This window comes from Mixophyes fleayi, chromosome 1 (genome assembly GCF_038048845.1).
Source record: "Mixophyes fleayi isolate aMixFle1 chromosome 1, aMixFle1.hap1, whole genome shotgun sequence".
NCBI lineage: Eukaryota > Metazoa > Chordata > Amphibia > Anura > Limnodynastidae > Mixophyes > Mixophyes fleayi.
The window spans coordinates 3,545,816-3,566,504 of record NC_134402.1 but is presented as its reverse complement, the minus strand read 5'-3'; the positions used below and the strand labels follow the sequence as shown (position 1 = coordinate 3,566,504).

General features: G+C 41.2%; 1 protein-coding gene across 5 annotated transcripts in view; it reads right to left on the bottom strand.

The window, feature by feature from the left end:
• Nucleotides 1–5,673: 5,673 nt before the first annotated feature.
• Nucleotides 5,674–20,689, bottom strand: part of LOC142098140 (transcription factor COE3-like) — a 119,331-nt gene continuing 104,315 nt past the window's right edge. For 3 of the 5 annotated variants that reach the window (XM_075180712.1, XM_075180806.1, XM_075180902.1), the window contains 6 exons: nt 15,276–15,341; nt 14,104–14,281; nt 13,140–13,262; nt 11,121–11,306; nt 8,346–8,549; nt 5,674–7,740 (listed from right to left, as the gene is read on the bottom strand). In XM_075180712.1, coding sequence (XP_075036813.1) covers nt 7,709–7,740; nt 8,346–8,549; nt 11,121–11,306; nt 13,140–13,262; nt 14,104–14,281; nt 15,276–15,341 — 789 coding nt within the window. In that variant the 3' untranslated portion in view covers nt 5,674–7,708. The remainder of the gene's footprint in view (nt 7,741–8,345; nt 8,550–11,120; nt 11,307–13,139; nt 13,263–14,103; nt 14,282–15,275; nt 15,342–20,689) is intronic. The other 2 variants (XM_075180972.1, XM_075181054.1) reach the window with 1 other exon arrangement.

Sequence of the window (20,689 nt, the reverse complement as noted above, 5' to 3'; positions counted from 1 at the left end):
TTGCTTCAAAAATATATGAGAGGCTTACCTACTCGCATTTTGCAACCTTCCTTTAACATTTTTCTCCTTCACTCTCTCCAATCCAGCTTCTGCTCCTCAACTCCACAGAATTCCCTGTGAACAAAGTCATCAATAATCCTGCTAAATCCAAGGGTCATTTCTCTGTGATTAGCCTTCTGGACCTCTGAGCAGATTTTGGTACAGTGGACCACCCTCTTCTACTGCGCACCCTTCACTCCCTTAGCCTTCACAACACTGTACTTTCTAGGTTCACCCCATCCTCCCCACTTCCCATTGAGGTCCCTCAAAGCTCTTTTTTTCGACCCCCTGCTGTTCTCACTCTAGACCTTCACCCATGGCAAGCTAATCAGCTCTTTCAGTCTACAACACTTTTTGCAGCTATTCAGATTTAACAGTGCTCTCCTGACCTTTCCCCCTTCCTCTTCTCATGGATGTCCATCTGACCCTGCACAGAATTTTCCAGGATGTTTTCTCAAGGTAACTATGGTCAAAGCCAAGTTCATTGTCTTCTATCCTTCAAGATTCACCACCCTTCCCCACTTCTCCCTCACTTTTGTCAAACCTATGACTCCTCTCTCTCATTCACTCCCCTCATCCTATCCCTCTCCCACACCTGTCGCTTCTAACATCACCAAGATTTGACTCTTCCTCTGCTTTGATGCCATCAAAACATTAATTTATCCTTTCATCAGCTCTTGTTCTTTAACACTGCAGCAAGAGTGGTCTTTATCTCATGCTGCTCGTATTCTGCCTCCTCCCTCTGACAATCCCTCCACTGCCTATAGAGTACATTTCAAGCTCCTCACGTTCTTCTACAAAGCTTTTGCACACTGCCTTCCCCCTGCATCTCCAGCCTCATCTCTCTCAATACTCTCTCCCGCCACTCCGCTCCACCAATGACCGCTGTCTCTCATCCTCTCTGACTACCACTTCTCACCCATCTCCAATCCTTTCCCTATGATGCTCCTTAACTCTGTAACACACTCCCTCACTCTGTCAGACTCTCCCCCAGTCTCCAATGCAGACACTCCTTCAAAACTCACCTGTTCACCAAAACACTCTACACTCTACCTATCACCCACTCCTTCTTCACCTATACGTCTCACCCACTCATTATCCCACTCCACCCCCTCCCCTTTACATTTGAAGCTCTCATGAGCAGGGCCTTCCTTCCTCTAGTTCACTTCATCCCCCTCGTTCCCATATGCTTCCAGCCCCTCCCTTGTCACGGTCACTTACCTCTGCCATCAGGGACGGGCTGCACTGGGGGGCAGGGGGGCATCTGTGTTTACACCTCCGACATTTATAGCTCTGTGAAACATTGTGGCACCCTATAATTATAGGCTAAATATAATAATAATAATAATAATAATAGCAATAATTATCTGCAGCACTATATAGCTGCTGCTGATTAGCTGATTGTATATTGACCCATCTAATTGATGCTGGTTGTGTTTAGCTCGGTGTTGTTTGAGAAACGTCTGACTGAACATATGCAAGAAAATGTTCTTTTTCTTGTTTGTCGTTTCCTGCATCTGGCAATTTGTGTCCAACACTCTATGAGCCCCATGGTCCACACAGTAAAAAGTATCACAGAGGACCTGGTCACCCATATATATAAGAAGATATTCTTACACTGTTATTTTACAACAGTAAGTCATTTGACTTATTTTCTAACCTATTTAACTGGATTTGTTTGCATTGTCTGGATATATCGGATGGGCAATATATAGGACAAAAGCTGCTCAGGAACAAATGACTTATCTGATATTGGCAACACAATGAGACTGACCACTGACAAGGAGATCAGTGAATATATGGTGGCTAAGTGATTAGCACTTCTGCTTCACAGCACTGGGGCAGTGGCAGAAAAGAAAGGGGGTGCGAGATGGAATTGTCCTTGGATCATGAAATCAGTTGGTTCATTTGATCGCTCCACCCGTTCCTTGGATAACTGTGGCCATTCTACAGCTAATACATGGCAACAAGCACTGATTCCCCCCACCGGATGCTTTTATCAGACCCAGACCAATCCAGGGTGTGCCAGACAATGCACTAAAAAGAGCCAATGTCATTCACAGCAAAAAGCAAGTTCATCACTGAGCTTCGAATCAGCCCCAATTCCCCAAAAATTATAATTTAGTTAGGTACCTTTGACGAAAAGTGCAGATTACAAACACTTTGTGCAATACTGATTAAACAGCAGCAAAGTGCTTACATTACTGTGGCTTTACAAATGCTACAAATGGCAAGACGACTGTTGTCAGGAATTGGGTAAAAATAATTCAACACATAATAGGTGAATTTTTGGTCTTATGCTCAGGCATGACTATGGCCTTCTTCTTATCACATGCAAGAACTGTTTCCACTGGTGCAGGACTTACACTAACAACATCATCCTCATCAATATCCTTATTAGCTCCCTCGTCAGCTACACAAATATCCCCATCATCCTGTTGCAATTCAATTTCAATTTGTGTATCAGTGGCTACACTTGGGCTGTTCATGCACACATCTGCAGAAATGCTGAAAGGAGCCTTCTTTATGGGTACATATGGGTCTCATTTCTGAATCTGAACATACATTTTCTTCTAATGCCTTACTGTTTTCTTCCAGCTCGGCTTTTACACGTAAAAGTATTTGGGCGCCACTTTTTGAGTCAGAATGACAAGGTCTTGCTTGGTCATGACTGACTTTACAAGAAGATGCCGCAGTGACAGTTGTAGAACTAGCACTCATAGAGAAAGGCGAAGGCCTGATTCTTTCCTTGTCTCTGTGTGTGTAGAATGGCATGTTGGAAATTTTCTTTTTTTCTGCAGATAACTTTGCCTGGATTACAGGTGTTTTTTTCTTTACCAAGGTAAAAGGTGTTTTGTTACATTTTTGTTTCCTTGACTTAAAAACACAATGCACTTTAACATAGGCTTTAGCAGATGACGTAGAAGGATTACTATCATCATGACTGGTGCCAGCAGCTGCTTGGTGCTCATTGTTTTCTTTTTACTGCTGTGAATCCATTTTGATAACAGTACAATGTGACTGCAGATTTTGAAGAACACTGACAGTCCTATTATTTCTATTTCAGCAATGAAAATTAGCAATGGAGCAATGGCACATAGACTGTAGACTGGGATCTCTACTGTTTCTGTGTGAGCTATAATAGCACAGTATCATCATCATCATCATCATCATCACCATCATCATCATCATCACCATTTATTTATATAGCGCCACTAATTCCGCAGCGCTGTACAGAGAACTCATTCACATCAGTCCCTGCCCCATTGGAGCTTACAGTCTAAAGTCCCTAACATATACACACAGATAGACAGAGAGAGACTAAGGTCAATTTGATAGCAGCCAATTAGCCCACCAGTATGTTTTTGGAGTGTGGGAGGAAACCCGAGCACCCGGAGGAGACCCACGCAAACACGGGGAGAACATACAAACTCCACACAGATAAGGCCATGGTCGGGAATTGAACTCATGACCCCAGTGCTGTGAGGCAGAAGTGCTAACCACTTAGCCATCCTACCCTGTGCTGCCCTACAATGCGGCTGACTGCAGATTTTGAAGAACACTGACAGTCCTATTATTTCTATTTCAGCAATGACAATTAGCAATGGAGCAATGGCACGTAGACTGTTGACTGGCATCAACACTGGGACCTCTACTGTTTCTGTGTGAGCTTTAACTCAGTAGAGTGTCACTGGAGACTTTTAAGAAAACTGCCACCCCTATTTCTGTTTTAGATATAACGCTGCCCAACTGCACTAGAAACTGCCAAGAATCCTGCTACTCCTTCTGTGTCTCTCTGTGAAATGGCGCCGGATCTCCGTGGAAAGTGGTACTTATAGAATCCAAAATTTGCGAGATCCCATGACGTAATAATGTCGTTTGGTCTTGTTTTCACTTCCGAGGGCACGCAAAAGTACCGAGCCGGCTCAGCTCCGTACTTGGTTCAGTGAGGTTCGGGTGGGCTCTGTTCTCGAATACTCTTTAGACATAAGGCCTCATGTTCTACAGACACAAGTTCCTGAAATATCCCCAGCTTTAGATACAATGAGGCTGGTTGCATGTACGTTAAATGACATTGAAGTGTTTAGAATGTGAGATGTATGAAAATTACAATCAGCTTACTCTGCATAATATCAATGATGACCAGAGTCTACACTCTCTACCCTAATGATAATCCCACTTATGCATCTTCATTTGTTGAACCTCATAGTCTTCAGGATTTCTAGTGCATGAATCCCTAGGAGAGGGAACAGTAAAATCCATACATGATCAACGTGAGTGCTCTTATGGCCCAGTTTGGCCGTCACGTGGTCAAATAAGAGGGATCTGCCTATCTTGTAATCAGTCCGAATAACCAATTCCCATGTACCACAAATATGACATTGATCGGACTCAAGTTGGGATAGCGGTCATCATCCCACCACAATACACCATACATGACGGTGAGTCATAATGTGCCTACACAGTTTGAGATTTGTGGTTTATTAGGTCCAATTGGCCATCACATTCACAGCCTGTGTAAGTATCTTTAAGGCTAACTTCAGATTGTGAGATTTTATAACATGCCCTTTAACCTAACATTTTTTGCTAATAAAAAGCCCAAACTGAACTGTTACCCTTTAAAGTACAGATAACAATAGGTATCTTACCAGCTTATCCTATTTTTCAGTGTCCAGCTGGGTGCCCGGGACACCAGCGATGCTCATACACCATATTGGGCTTCGAAAAGCCTTCTCTCAACATTATCCCTGGCACCAGATGATTCGTTCTGCCAACATCAACCAATGAATTTCCACCCTACGCAGTTAGTCATTACTCTGATGTTGGGAAATTCAAAATGAATGAGGGAATAAAGAGAGATTCCTGCTGGCGTCTGAATCTGCTAATGTCAGGGAAAGATGCAGAGGTGGGAGAGCTTCTCATTTACCATTATTTTATACTGCGGAAACACACTAGACTGTTACACGTACCTATTTTACAGTACCTAAAAGTTGGAGGTTTCATTAAGGAATAAATATAAATTTATTATATACTTTTCTAGCATTCAAACCGCTATGTACCAAGAGATGTTTGTGGGACTAGATTGTAGATGTTCTACTGCATTTGGTACCAAAAACAGAGAAACAGATGGAAAACATGCAGTCACATGACACAGGGCTGCTTCGGTAGAATATGTTACTTCTGCACTACCACCTAGGAAAATATTTTACTAGCAGGCCCCCTCCCTGGGAAAGACAGTTGCACATAGCGATAACATAGAATCGGCAAATCAAGCTCCCCATCTGGTGGATGGAGTGTGAGAGCGGGGGGACCAATGACACACTCAATCTCTGGATTGTGGCTTGTGATCTTCCCACTCACAATTGTTCGGATGTAAATGTCAGAGGGCTGCACGGAGTAAGGGGAGGAGCCACGTTAGTAATATATTTCCTATATGATAATCATATGTAAGGACCAGCTCTACATTCACTGTGAACGTTCAAGTAGATTTTATGACGTATATACTTGGGTGGGGGATCAATAGGTTTCAGGATTTTAAGATAAATATTGTTCCAATTACCACCAGCATTTTTGTGTTTAATATGACGGCAAGGCACCAAGAAACAAAACATTTCTTTATAAAGCAGCTTTAAGACTATCATGAAAAAGTTTATTTGTTCCATTTTGTTACCAATATTATTTCATTTTACAATGACACATTCCAGTCTGGCTTCAATTTGTTGTGATAAAAACAGTAAATGCAAAAACAATAAAACAGCTTAAATTGAATCACATTATTATTGGAAATATGAAACATTGCTAATAATTGTGAGTTGGACTGATCCACTTTATTGTCAATATTTCTTGACAAATCTTAGCTGTCGGGAAGTCTGGCGTCTAACATCCTGAAGCAGATTTCACTGAGTATCTGACTGGTTCCTAGAAGTCCCGTTGTTATATCCAACTGAGGATATGAAGTGGGACAAATTCATTTGTTCCTGTAGAATATTAGAAGTCACTTGTGAAAGAATGAACCACAAACGCGACCATCCACTCGACAGTAAGGGACATTGTAAGACATAATTATGGAAAAGAGGTCATGGAAACACACAAATCTGGAATAATATCTGATTCAGAATGAAGTATATATGCTGCACGGGTCACCTATTGTCCCCTCCCCATCTAACAGTACGTTGTATATCTTGTATATGTGATATAGCAGAACAGGAATAGCCAAAGGTTCTTATTTCTTGTGTTCCAGAAATGTAGATCAAAGACGATCTTATTTTAAAAAAAAAAAATTCATTGGAAAAAATAATTAGCCAATAATATAATTTGTTGTGTTCCTGGAAAAGGAGAGTGTTGGCTCCTCAGGATAAAGAGACAGCGATGGGGAGAAGTGTTCAGTAAAGGCCAGATGGAACGATTTATCTGGAATGTTCAAACATACAAAGGGATTCAACTGAACTTCGGCCTTACAGAATTTAACATGTACAATCCAGAGGAATAAATATATGATATAAATAATGACATCACCATATAGGAAGTCTATCGCTTACGTTTTCTGATTCTAAAATCCCACCTTCGTGCCTCTAACCTAGTCCTTTATCTCATGCCTACGGCCACTGGGTCAGAATTACCACAGCCAAACAATCTGGTTATTGAAGAATATGTTGAACGATGTAAAGGGAGAAGGACATATACAATATAACTGTACGACGAAATTATGGATAAAATGAAAGTATTTCACCTTGGTTCATTCATCCACAAGGTACAATCTTCATTGTAATTTGTCATTTAATGTGAAGAACGTAACAAGAAACCTAATGAAATAATTGTAATCAATCTTTTTATGTTGGGTAAAGTCTTTAACAAGTAACCAATCTATTGAATATCAATTGTCCCAGTATCCTAAACATGATAGCTTCATAATAGATGGAAAAATTATTTATATAATTTAATTCTGAACCAAATTTAAAACATTTCTTAAAGTATTCTAATTTTTAAGGTCCAAAACCCATAGAAAGTGCAGTACAAAAAATCAGTCTTCACCCTTCACCAAAGTTTTTAGGTTAGCAACATATGGAGCACATGTCTGAAACTACGTCACAGCATCACGTGAATGAGAGGAGAGATGTTATATAGATGTGTCCTCTCCATACACCAGACCAGATGCCATAATCTTGCTTTCAAGCTCAGATCTGGATGAATGCACAACATCTCCTGAAACAGTTCTCTCCCCTGATATCAGGATCTCCCGCTCAATCCAGTTTCAACAAATTGAGAGGGATGAACCCTCAGTGCATTTTAGGAAATAAGTGATATAATCCAATAAGAGGTGGTTCCAGATCATTCACTTTTGTAGGAAAATGGTCCATCACATGTTATATGGGAAGTGAAAAGTCCAATCCTACAATACCAACTGTCCTTTACCAAAGGAAGAAAGGAAAAGGCTCCTCGTGTCCTTTTCAACGCAATGCTTGTCCTTCATACGGAGAAGGGGTAAGTGGCATGTTCCATGTCAGATGAATCCCTCAGTGTAACATTGAAAACCTTTCGGACTTCACGGATTCTCTTGTTCTGTTGCCCCAGTCAGAAGCTCTAAACCAAACTAGGCTAAAGATCTGTGTTCTCCAGGGTAGAGGGTCAGTCCAGGATACAAATAAGTTCTGCCCGGATTCTGCTCATTCTACATGGGTGGAACTATGAGGCCAGTCATGGCTGGAAAGAGGACAAACAGTAAAAGATGAGTAATAATAATGATTACTTAAGACTACCACCCAAGAAGAGAGTCCAACACCCCATACATGCCCATGGATGGACATCAGATGACACAAAATAAACAAAAAGTGCACTAACATTATACACTGCTGGTACGTCTCTGTGAAGATTAGAGGAGACCATTCTCACATCAAATAAATTCCTAATATGCATTAAAAGAAGAGGGAAATTTATCCTTATGTATCTCGTCTCCATGGTTTTGTTGTTTTTTGCAGGAATAACTTATCTTTCATTTTGCTGTTTTTTATATATAATACTATATTTTCTTATAACTATATAATACACATTTTGCATAAGTTTACAAAAGAAATCCAGTTTTCTATTGAGAAATCTGGAGAAGTTGCTGGTTGTTGGTTTTTGTGATGTGGAAGACAGATGCATCACTTTACACAACATACAATGACAATTTATATAGGAGAATGGAATTTGAACCTCTCATTTCTGGTGTGAGATGGAGCCATGATTGGTGAAAGTCGCTGAGGAGAATTTTGAATAAAATAATGGAGATACTGCCCTATAAGTGAGTAGATACTAGAGTCACTTACCTTGGAGAGTATTTGCACTAGTGCTGGTGCAGGTTGGTGGAGGAGAATTCTGAGGTCGCACCACCGGTGCAAAGGCGCTTTTCTGCTTGACCGCAGAGATCATATTGACTGGTGAGAAGGAGAAGACTCCGGTGGGAGCAGCAGAGTTTCCGCTGGAGGAGAGTGTGATGGAGGAAGCTCCGAGAGGGGGACTCGCAGGCATAACTGGGAGGACAGAGAAATACATTTATCACTTCCTAATAATGCATTGTTCTGAGTAGTCCATACTATGGTCAGGATTGCAACATCAGCAATAAATTCATCTTCTATGGCATATAGTAACTTCATCAATATTGTAGATAAGTACAGGATTTTTGTAACTCAAAACTTTCCTCTTTTGTTGAAAGATAACCCTTTCAACTCACTGACATGCAAGTTACGCGTTTCACAACTTTTATCCTAAGGCAATTACTCCAGGTACCTTGGCCTTTATCTGCACTATGAGCAATGCATAGATATGTGCACACAAACTGCTCTCATTAATTACATAAGCTGTATTATACCAGCCTTAGAGACTGATTTACTAATGGAAGCAGCTTGTTACATCTATGTCTCCTCCATTCGCCCAATCAAGTTACGAGAATTGTAAAGCAAATAAAATGCCTGATACTTTTTTTATTCTGTTAACCTTGTCGGGTGGATGGAAGAGATCATGACTCTGATGAGCTGCATGAAGATGCATTGCAGTAATAAAACATAGTTATATAGTTATTGAAGCTGAAAAAAATACAAATCCATAAAGTTTAACATCTTAAGTGTGAAACAAGCCGTGTAACTTTCACAGTAAAGGAGCTGGAAAAAGAAAGAACTCAAATTTTACTTGTTATGTAATTATATTCTCTGAGATCATTATGATAGTTTAATAGGTGACACAATAAGGAAACATGTTGAAACCTAATCCTAAAGATCTTTCAGAAACCCCATTGGCTCATTTTGGCCATGTTCCTGGTAGACGTATAATATAACCTATAGGCCTGAGCACTGGAGATATGTTGTTGGACACAGATATCAGGGTAGACGTATAATAAAACCCATCGGCCTGAGCACTGAAGATATGTTGTAGGACAGAGATAATTGGTAGGTGTATAATATAACCTGCATGCCTGAGCACTGGACATATGTTGTTGGATATAGATATTTGGTAGATGTGTAATATAACCTAAAGGCCTGAGCACTGGAGATATGTTGTTGGACACAGATATCAGGGTAGACATATAATAAAACCCATAGGCCTGAGCACTGGAGATATGTTGTAGGACAGAGATATTTGGTAGATGTATAATAAAACCCATAGGCCTGAGCACTGGAGATATGTTGTAGGACATAGATATTTGGTAGATGTGTAATAAAACCTGTAGGCCTGAGCACTGGAGATATGTTGTAGGACATAGATATTTGGTAGATGTATAATATAACCTATAGGCCTGAACACTGGAGATATGTTGTTGGACACAGATATCAGGGTAGACGTATAATAAAACCCATAGGCCTGAGCACTGGAGATATGTTGTAGGACAGAGATATTTGGTAGGTGTATAATATAACCTGTAGGCCTGAGCACTGGAGATATGTTGTTGGATATAGATATTTGGTAGATGTGTAATATAACCTGTAGGTCTGTGCACTGGAGATAAGTTGTTGGACACAGATATCTGGTAGATGTATAATAAAGCCTGTAGGCCTGAGCACTGGAGATATGTTGTTGGACATAGATATTTGGTAGATGTGTAATAAAACCTGTAGGCCTGTGCACTGGAGATATGTTGCTGAACATAGATATTTGGTAGATGTATAATATAACCTATAGGCCTGAGCACTGGAGATATGTTGTTGGACATAGATATTTGGTAGATGTATAATATAACCTATAGGCCTGAGCACTGGAGATATGTTGTTGGACATAGATATTTGGTAGATGTGTAATAAAACCTGTAGGCCTGAGCACTGGAGATATGTTGTTGGACACAGATATCAGGGTAGACGTATAATAAAACCCATAGGCCTGAGCACTGGAGATATGTTGTAGGGCAGAGATATTTGGTAGGTGTATAATATAACCTGTAGGCCTGAGCACTGGAGATATGTTGTTGGATATAGATATTTGGTAGATGTGTAATAAAACCTGTAGGCCTGATCACTGGAGATATGTTGTTGGATATAGATATTTGGTAGATGTGTAATAAAACCTGTAGGCCTGAACACTGGAGATATGTTGTTGGACAGAGATATTTGGTAGACGTATAATAAAACCTATAGGCCTGAGCACAGGAGATATGTTGTAGGACACAGATATTTGGAAGATGTATAATAAAACCTGTAGGCCTGAGCACTGGAGATATGTTGTTGGACACAGATATCAGGGTAGACGTATAATAAAACCCATAGGCCTGAGCACTGGAGATATGTTGTAGGACAGAGATATTTGGTAGGTGTATAATATAACCTGTAGGCCTGAGCACTGGAGATATGTTGTTGGATATAGATATTTGGTAGATGTGTAATATAACCTGTAGGCCTGTGCACTGGAGATATGTTGTTGGATATAGATATTTGGTAGATGTGTAATAAAACCTGTAGGCCTGAACACTGAAGATAAGTTGTTGGACACAGATATCTGGTAGACGTATAATATAACCTATAGGCCTGAGCACAGGAGATATGTTGTAGGACAGAGATATTTGGAAGATGTATAATATAACCTGTAGGCCTGAGCACTGGAGACAGCTGTATACTTACTTGCATATGGAGAATTGGCAGTGGAGCCATTGAGAAAGCTCGGAGATGCCGGTACTCCCAGGCTGGTCATGCCTGTCCCCGCGTAGCCGTTCATGCTGGAAGTGATGGTGTTATAATGAGACTGCTGAGGGGTTGAGCTGGGGACATATCCTCGTGGAGACACACTGCTTGTGTTTCTGGAGTAGCCTGAGAGAGAGGAAATAGATAAATATTAACATAATGTCACATAATATCACAAAACATAATATTACATAATATAACAACACAAAAGAAAATATCACATCACATAGTAACACAGAATATAATATCATAGAACATAATATCATATAATATAATATCACATATCATATTAGCACATGACATCACAGAACAATGCACATTCTCCATATACCCTTCAACTGCAATAATCCGTCTCTACTCCGTTATTACGCAGTGTGGGACAATAAGGTCTGCTCACAAGGTCTACACCAACCTGTTGGCCTACACAGAGATTGGACAGTCCTGGGGCATTCTAGAAGTGTATATAAGTAAGGACCATAAGTGTGGAATGGCCATAAGAGCCAGGGCATAGGGGCCAGGGCATAGGGGCCAGGGCATAGGGGCCAGGGCATAGGGGCCAGGGCATAGAGGCCAGGGCATAGGGGCCAGGGCATAGAGGCCAGGGCATAGGGGCCAGGACATAGGGGCCAGGGCATAGGAACCAGGGCATAGGGGCCAGGGCATAGGGGCCAGGGCATAGAGGCCAGGGCATAGGGGCCAGGGCATAGAGGCCAGGGCATAGGGGCCAGGACATAGGGGCCAGGGCATAGGGGCCAGGACATAGGGGCCAGGGCATAGGGGCCAGGACATAGGGGCCAGGGCATAGGGGCCAGGACATAGGGGCCAGGACATAGGGGCCAGGGACTGCACACCGCTCACTGTCATGGTTATCATATATTTATAATGTATTATTTACATACTATAAACATTTAACAGTATGCTCAGGTACGATTAGTATTTAGTTATATTGGTGGGGATGCAGTTGCAGTAGAGACTCTGGCGAAATACACAGAAGGGAACCTATAAATCTGGGCAAGGTTAGTCCAATAAGGAGGACTTGTCTGTTGTGAATGGAAACAGAGGCTGCTGGGAATATATAACCCCCGTTCCTTCATCCCTTGCGGGATCGTCTACAGAGAGAATGCTGGAATTGGATCATTTTATTAGAAGATTCAGAGGATCTAGAAATCAAGTCCTGTTAAGACCTCCTCTAATGTTATGGTTTCCTTTAGTACATAACACATTGTGCACTAAGGAAACAAGACCAGGGGTGAGAGAGCCCAGCATGATAACAATAAAGCTCCTACTGGGGGAACAATGTGTTATAAGGTAAAGTACAGAAATAACACGCCTAGGACCTGGTGATGGAATAATGTGAGCACAGTATGTGGGGAGCTCAGATACAGCACATGGATGACTCTCAATGCACACAGATATCAGCACATTGCATGCCCTTTATTACCTGATCTCAGCCAGCTGTAATACAGATTCAGGCTGAACTCAGTAATATAAGCTTCTTATTATATACTGGTCATATAATAAGGAGGGGGGTGGAGACGTCAGTGCTACATATGATTTTGCTCGGGCATTTTAGGTGTTTACAAAAATACTGAAAGGTCCGTTCATAGTCAGGTATAATTATTCACAGGGTTCCAAGTTCCATTTTAAATAAAGGTTCAGCTATGGATAAGGTCCTTATAACTGTGTATATTAATGTTTTCCGCAGTCTGCACACAGTGGGGGCTGTCATTTTGGAACTGAATCAATATAAATGGGAATACAACCTTCAATTCAGTATGAACCAAATGAAAACATTGAGGCATGAGGCACCTAGTGGTTCAGCCAAAATAATGTCCAATAATTTGACTGGGCTTGTAATTGAAGGTAATTTGTGCAAGTACACGTATTTGTAGATTTATTTATGGATGCCATTATACCCTTATAAACCCATTTGAATATAATCTGAAAAGAACTACTTGCCCAAATGCAATGCAAAAAACGGGTTCATGTAATCGCCCGTGGGGTGTGGCGATACCGACCTCCGCCCATCAAGCCATGAAACTCCACCAACATGCGTAGAGCTTGTGCTTAATGGTGACCCTTCTGTGGAGTATAGTAAAGTAAAAATATATATTGGGATCAATAAATTAGCCAAAGACAATGTTATAAACTCTAAGTGATATAACTGTATCATTGATATAATATTTGTTATCAGCCAATTGAGGACAGGATTGGTATAGAGAGGACAGCAAGAAAATCTATAGACAGATAATAAGTCATTTTTGCTTTGGGAGAACTGTTTATTATTAGAAGTATAGCATACCTCCCAACTGTCCTGGTTTTGGCTGGACATTTCCAAATCGCGGACCCTGATAGGAGCTTACACTGAAGTGGGGAGAGCTTCATGGGTATGTGGGCTACTTGGAGCTTATAAGGGGCAGAGTTTGAGAGTTTCAGTGGTAAGGTTTATTTAGCCCCAAATTTGCATGCATAAATGTTGAGAGGAATGAATATAGTAATATTCAGAAGAGAGGCCAATCAACAGGCTTCACCCGCAAGTGACATTAAATAGTTATAATATCCCATCTGCCCCAATGCTAAAGTAGGTAATTATAGTGATCCTATATCTCGACAAGCCTGGGGATAGGTGTTGCGATAAGAAGGTAATTTGCAGTGTGCAGCGCACAGCGCCATGCTTGTGCACTGCCCAGTCAGGGTACATGCTTATGTGACGTGACCAGGCAAACTAGACAAGAGCCTAAGTGTGTGGGGAGGTGTGACAAACTAAATACGTGCAAAGGTAATATCGAAATTCCAACTTCATGCCATTTTAAAGCTACTACTTTCATGAAGATTACCCTAATCTTTGCCACCATCTTGCCCTATGAACCGATCCCCTTTCACAGAAATCTAAGTACCCAATTAGTGGTCTGATCCCCTTTACCTTGATCGGAGGTCTGTGAAGACTCTGTGATATTAATGGCCAGTTGGCTTCCAAAGGAGTTGACTCCCATCATGCCCGTGTGAGGATGGTTGGTGGTTAGTGAGGAGAGCTGGTTGGCGTTACGTGGAACGCTGTACAGTGCTTCTGCGATGTCTGCCGCTCTTTTTAAAATAATGTCCTGTGGGACAAACAGATCTATCAGATTACAATCTTGGGGCTACCAAGATATTCTTCCGATCAATATTCTGTTTTATTGTAAATATAATCATATACAAACCATTATCATATTTTCATTCTGAACAGGAAAGTCTTAATGACCAAGAATTGTATACTATATTATATTATATTATATTAGACCCTTACTAATAATGCATCAATATATTCATATTAAATCCATTCCTCTTCCACCCTGGCCAATCCCTACATGACCGGCTCATGGACGGATCATACAGGGGATCAGTACATCTGTCTAGGTGTAAGAGGTGTAAGAGAAGGCAAATCAAGCCATGTACTTGTACTGTTCTGACAGCTACAAACCAAATGCAATGTGCACAGTAGTTAGGAATAGCCAGAGGCAAGTGATAGTCACAGGTCACGTCATGAGCTACAGAGAGCACACGCGGACAGTTTTCCCTAGCAGCCATGACTGTCCAAGGTGCTAAACAAAATCCGTTTTTAAGGCAACAGACATGTAACATTTGTTGATTCTTGCTGATGCGGTGTCAGTGGCCAGATTCTTCAATGAGAATTACGTATTTGACAAATCCTGAATAATTTGAAAATGAATTCACCAATGGCAAATCTCTGAAATTTAGTCAAATTTCTGAATCGGACAAACCAATTCATTCATCTCTAATCATAATCTCCAGGAATCTAAATGTGGAGAACTTGGTGGGACAGGAGCAGTTGATTGGAGAACCTAGACAGTCAGTTGCTGATTACAGTTTGAGGGTTTTATGCCACCTGTCCACTAAAGTTCTTTCCTAAAATCCTTGAAGACAAGTTGATGCCTTTTATAAGTTCTACAGGATTTGGCCTTGAATAAGTATCCATAATTGTACCCGAATATTTTATTAACAACACATTGCTGTATATCTTCATGCTCTTATACATGACAAACCTTGGTATTATGTCCGTAACACAATTAGAAGGATCTGTACTCATTGGGTTACCTGGTTATTGTGTGGCATGCCGTACAATGCTTCCACCAGATCAGCAGCTCTCTTCAGCAAGACCTCCTGATGGAAAGATGAAGATGATTTTTACTATTTTGGCTTTAGAGGAAGAAACAAATACAAACATTGTCTGATAGAAAAATTCTGGTCTTCCTATAAAGAAGTAGGTGTAGTAATACCATTGATTAGGAGTATATGCACCAAACCAGAGTGTACAAATAAGTTATCAAGTATTTGTGTGCTACATGCAAAACATCCAGTATTTGTCTTATGTGCAAAATAATAAACTAATTTGCACCCCTTGCATTGTAACATGGCTCTGTCCAGGAGAAAGGGTACTCCTTTTTTTTGCCTTACTTTCCTTAATGAATCGGGCCCATCCTGTCAAGTCTATAAACTGTAATATTTTAGCTAAATGACCGTAGAAATCAAATTCAGTGTCACCATTACTGAATGTTCGTGAATACAATATGGTTGTCATGTCTTGTTTTTGTTTGGACCCAAGATTGTGAAAGTGACTCATTGCTGTTAACTGTGTGAGAGTGACTCATTGTGTGGACTGTGTTAGAGAGTGACCCATTGTGTAGGCTGTGTTAGAGAGTGACCCATTGCTGAAGACTGTCTAAGAGTGACTCATTGCAGTGGACTGTGTTGGAAGACTCAACGCTGTGGACTGTGTTGTAGTTACTCATTGTGTGGACTGTGTTGGAATGACTTATGTTTGTGTTGGAGTGACTCATTGTGTGGACTGTTTTGTAGTTACTCATTGTGTGGACTGTGTTGTAGTTACTCATTGTGTGGACTGTGTTGGAATAACTTATGTTTGTGTTGGAGTGACTCATTGTGTGGACTGTGTTGTAGTTACTCATTGTGTGGACTGTGTTGTAGTTACTCATTGTGTGGACTGTGTTGTAGTGACTCATTGTGTGGACTGTGTTGGAATGACTTATGTTTGTGTTGTAGTGACTCATTGTGTGGACTGTGTTGTAGTTACTCATTGTGTGGACTGTGTTGTAGTGACTCATTGTATGGACTGTGTTGTAGTGACTCATTGTGTGGACTGTGTTGCAGTTACTCATTGTGTGGACTGTGTTGTAGTTACTCATTGTGTGGACTGTGTTGTAGTTACTCATTGTGTGGACTGTGTTGTAGTGACTCATTGTGTGGACTGTGTTCGAATGACTTTTTGAGGTTTGAGGTTACCATAGGTTAAAAAATGGGCAGACTAGATGGGTCAAGTGTTTCTTAACTGCCATAACATTCTATGTTTCTTTGTTTCTATGTGACTTTGTGTTATCTGTAAGAGTGTCATCATTGTGAAATATATGACATTAATTCATTGCTTTAGGCCAAGTGAAAATGAGTCATTATTATTTTTATTATTATTAATTTTTATTTATAGGGCGACACTAGGTGTCCGTAGCGCCGTACAGGGACAAACAAAGTTACAATGCAAGGTGAGACAGCACAGTACAGTAAACAATAAGCACAGTAACTCGGTGAGCTCAAAGCACAGCTAGAGGGGTGGGGGGGGGGGGAGAGGGGAAGGTCCTGCATACGGCTGAGCCCGAGAGGGAGGGCCCGGATGACAGGGAAACCCTCATTGTGTGTACAGTGCAAGTGTGACTCATTGTTGTTGACATGTTGTTGACATGTGTAAGGGACTGATTGTTTTGTTCTGTGTGCCAGTGATTCACTGCTGTGAATTGGGTCAGAGTGAATCATTGCTGTGGACTATGTCAGATTGATTCAGTGTGGACTGTATAAGAGCGATTCATTGCTATAGACTATATATGAGCAACTCATTGTTTTGACTGTGTGACAGCGACTCATTGTTTTGACTGTGTGACAGCGACTCATGGTGTTGACTGTGTGACAACAACTCATTGTTGACTGTGTGAGAGCGACTTATGGTGTTGACTGTGTGATTGTGATTTACTAGGTGGACTGTGTGAGAGAAATTCATTGTTGTAGATAAATCCACCTTTAACCCCCCTCAGTTAACTTGTGACACACACAATTCCAATTGAATTGTCAGAATTTCTGTCTATGATACATTGTTACATGGGAAAGTGCCAAGTGCTGAATCTTCTCCCTGATAAATCTGTATCCTGTTGTCTTATTTCATTATTCTGTTGTAAGTACTTTAGTCTTCCTTCCCACCCCCTTACTCCTGCCTTATCCACACTCATTGTCTTCTCCGCTCTCTAACAAGGCAATGCATTTATCATCCATTACTGCTCCTGCTTCAGCCCTATCAATCGAACATCACACCAAGGCCAAGCTCGGAGCCACAATCATCTGCTAATTGCATTTATGCCTCTCCCTGGGGAGTAACACAAGTTACAACACAGAACCTTCACTTAGGGCCCAATCTATTTAGTAACCACTTTTTCAGTGGCCATAATGTAAAAAGTGGATTATCTGTAATGTGAAATTATTGACTGATCTTGGTGGCTCCTGAAATATCAAGATACTGCAATCCAGAGGAAATAAACATAAAACCCATTAACTAAAAAGCAAATGTACACATCAATATTTCACCTGTGTGAATGCGAGTGCTGAGGATATAGTTTTCCCCTTACAGAGAGCTGCAGAGTTTTGATTTCAGGGTTTAATATCAAAGAAATGTATCAGTTTATTTGGGCTAAACACAATATTACACACAAAGTCACAGACCTCACAATGATATGTTAGATGGACGTGATAAGATATATATAAAGACACAATAAGGGTAGAATTAGAGTTAGCTTGGAAGGAATAATGGACATGATGGATGAATACAGCACATAAAACTCAGAGAACTTTGAAATGTTATTTAGAAATGACTGACCGTTGTGTGGCCGAGAGATGTTCTAAACAGGAAAGTGCAACAATATATAAAATAGGAACCAATGTACTAGGACCGGTAAAGGTCAGAGGGCCTCTGCGGATGGCAGGATCATTGAAGCGGTGGGATAATGACTTTCTTCCTTGGACAGTCTATCCCCAGCTCACTAGAGCGTCCAAGCTGCTCCCTCCTCACCTTTCCCCTTGGACCCCCTGCTGAGATGAGCCGCCCTGGGACTCAGGGAGATGACATACACCGGAAATAATGTGCTTGTTCCTGGCCATGTCTACAGGTCACCAGGTACCCGCCACCACTGGTGAGACGCCTGAAGGCAGTGACTGAGAGTCCCTCGAAGGATAGTGGAGGTGGCCTATGCTGAACTAACGTAGTCCAGGTCCTATTCATATACATTCAGAGATATTAACACTTTCTGCGGTGTATAGTGGAGGCCGGGTATACTCAGGACTGCATTTCTTTATTGCACTGTTTAATCTTAAAGTGGAATTAAACCCCTACTATACGACATGACGCAAGCAATGAGTGTGGCATACATAATGTTATTATCGTACAGTGACAGAGAGCACTTTGGCCTTCTCTGATACATGCTTTTATGTGGGATTTGCCCACCCCAAGTTTTCACCATTAATGTTTTGCCCTTCATTGTGCCCCCATAAATACATATTCTTATCCCCCCTACACAGCACAACAAAATCAATTAAAAATGCTTTATTATTTGAATATTTTTTTTAAATATTTGTTTTAAATAAATACATTTTATACTATTTCTAACCTTTTTATTTAAATAATTGGAACGGAAAGTTCAAATGTGTAAAGACCGGCCTGATAAAACAGCAGGTTAACCCTTACTGCTCCAGGCCAGGATCACCGGGATGGCATTAGGATTGTTAAATTGCACAATCTCTTATAAGAACTTTCAGCCAAACTATTAAACTGTTACAGGAGCAGGATCGGGGCTGCTGGAATACGGAGCACTTAGCAGCTTAGTACATAACGTAGCACCAACTGTTCCCTTTATACCACAACAAAACTATCATTCCATGAGACTTGTAGGTTATCTGTGCTCCAGCTCTGCACTGTATGTCAGCAACGCAGGAGGTTGGGGTATAAAGACCGGTATAGGAGGGGTTTGTGGTTTAGAGCTTCACAGTGCAAATAGAGGAGGGTAAATTGTAGGGTTCAGCAATAGAGGACTGTGGGGTGTAAAGATCGGTAATGGAGGACTCTGGGGTGTAAAGGTTGGTAATGGAGGACTGTGGGGTGTAAAGATCGGTAATGGAGGACTGTGGGGTGTAAAGATCGGTAATGGAGGACTCTGGGGTGTAAAGATCGGTAATGGAGGACTGTGGGGTGTAAAGATCGGTAATGGAGGACTCTGGGGTGTAAAGATCGGTAATGGAGGACTCTGGGGTGTAAAGGTTGGTAATGCAGTAGATTGTGGTGTAGAAGAAGAATGGCTAAGGAGGAGTTTATGTTGCAAGATTTGGAAATTAATTAACGGATGACATTTGGGTGCAATGTTTGGTTACAGAGGAATTTGGTGTGCACTCGTCACAACAGGTAAGAGATAAAACTGGGTCAGACAGATAATCAGGGTTCATAAGCTGAGGAGAGAGCAGGAATAGAAGAGATGATATGACAGCTGCTACAGAACATGATAGATGGAGGCTATAGAAAGGGGTGTGAGAGTAAATGGGATAGAGAAGAATATAACATCAACCCCGCACCCCGGGATACAGCCTGGGACCCTGACCACGGGAATCTTACAGGTCATATCTGGGGCCCGGTCAGTGATCATTCTACAGAGTACCCGGCTCACACACCCCTATCTGTCCTGATACGGTGATATTATTATTACTATTTATAAAGCTGCGATACCTACGCCAGTGCTGTATACAGAAGTACACTCAGGGCATTATAACACATCTATCCATGTATCAAACACAGAATACACATGTGTAATAAACAATCTATGGATCATTAGAACCAATTATTTCCATCAATGTTTCCCCTTCTGTCGATTCACAATGTAACCAACAATAAAGATATTTTTCATCCTGTCTGCTGGAGAATTGCGGTGACGTTTCATGTGAATCGTGTTTTGTGGTGGAAGATACCGTTACCTTGAGGAGAGAAGTTCCAACGATACAATCTTTGATTTGCTCTGGAATCGCCATTCCGCACTGTATTTGTACATTCTCAGTCTAATGTTTTTACATTGTGCACAAGCTAAGACTAATCAGTATTTATATTGGGCAGCATGGTGGCTTAGTGGTCAGCACTTCTGCCTCACAGCACTGGGGTCATGAGTTCAATTCCCGACCATGACCTTATCTGTGTGGAGTTTGTATGTTCTCCGCGTATTTGCGTGGGTTTCCTCCGGGTGCTCCGGTTTCCTCCCACACTCCAAAAACATACTGGTATGTTACTTGGCTGCTATCAAAATTGACCCTAATCTCTTTCTCTCTCTCTATTTGTCTGTGTATGTCAGGGAATTTAGACTGTAAGCCCCAATGGAGCAGGAACTGATGTGAATGAGTTCTCTGTACAGCGCTCATTATTG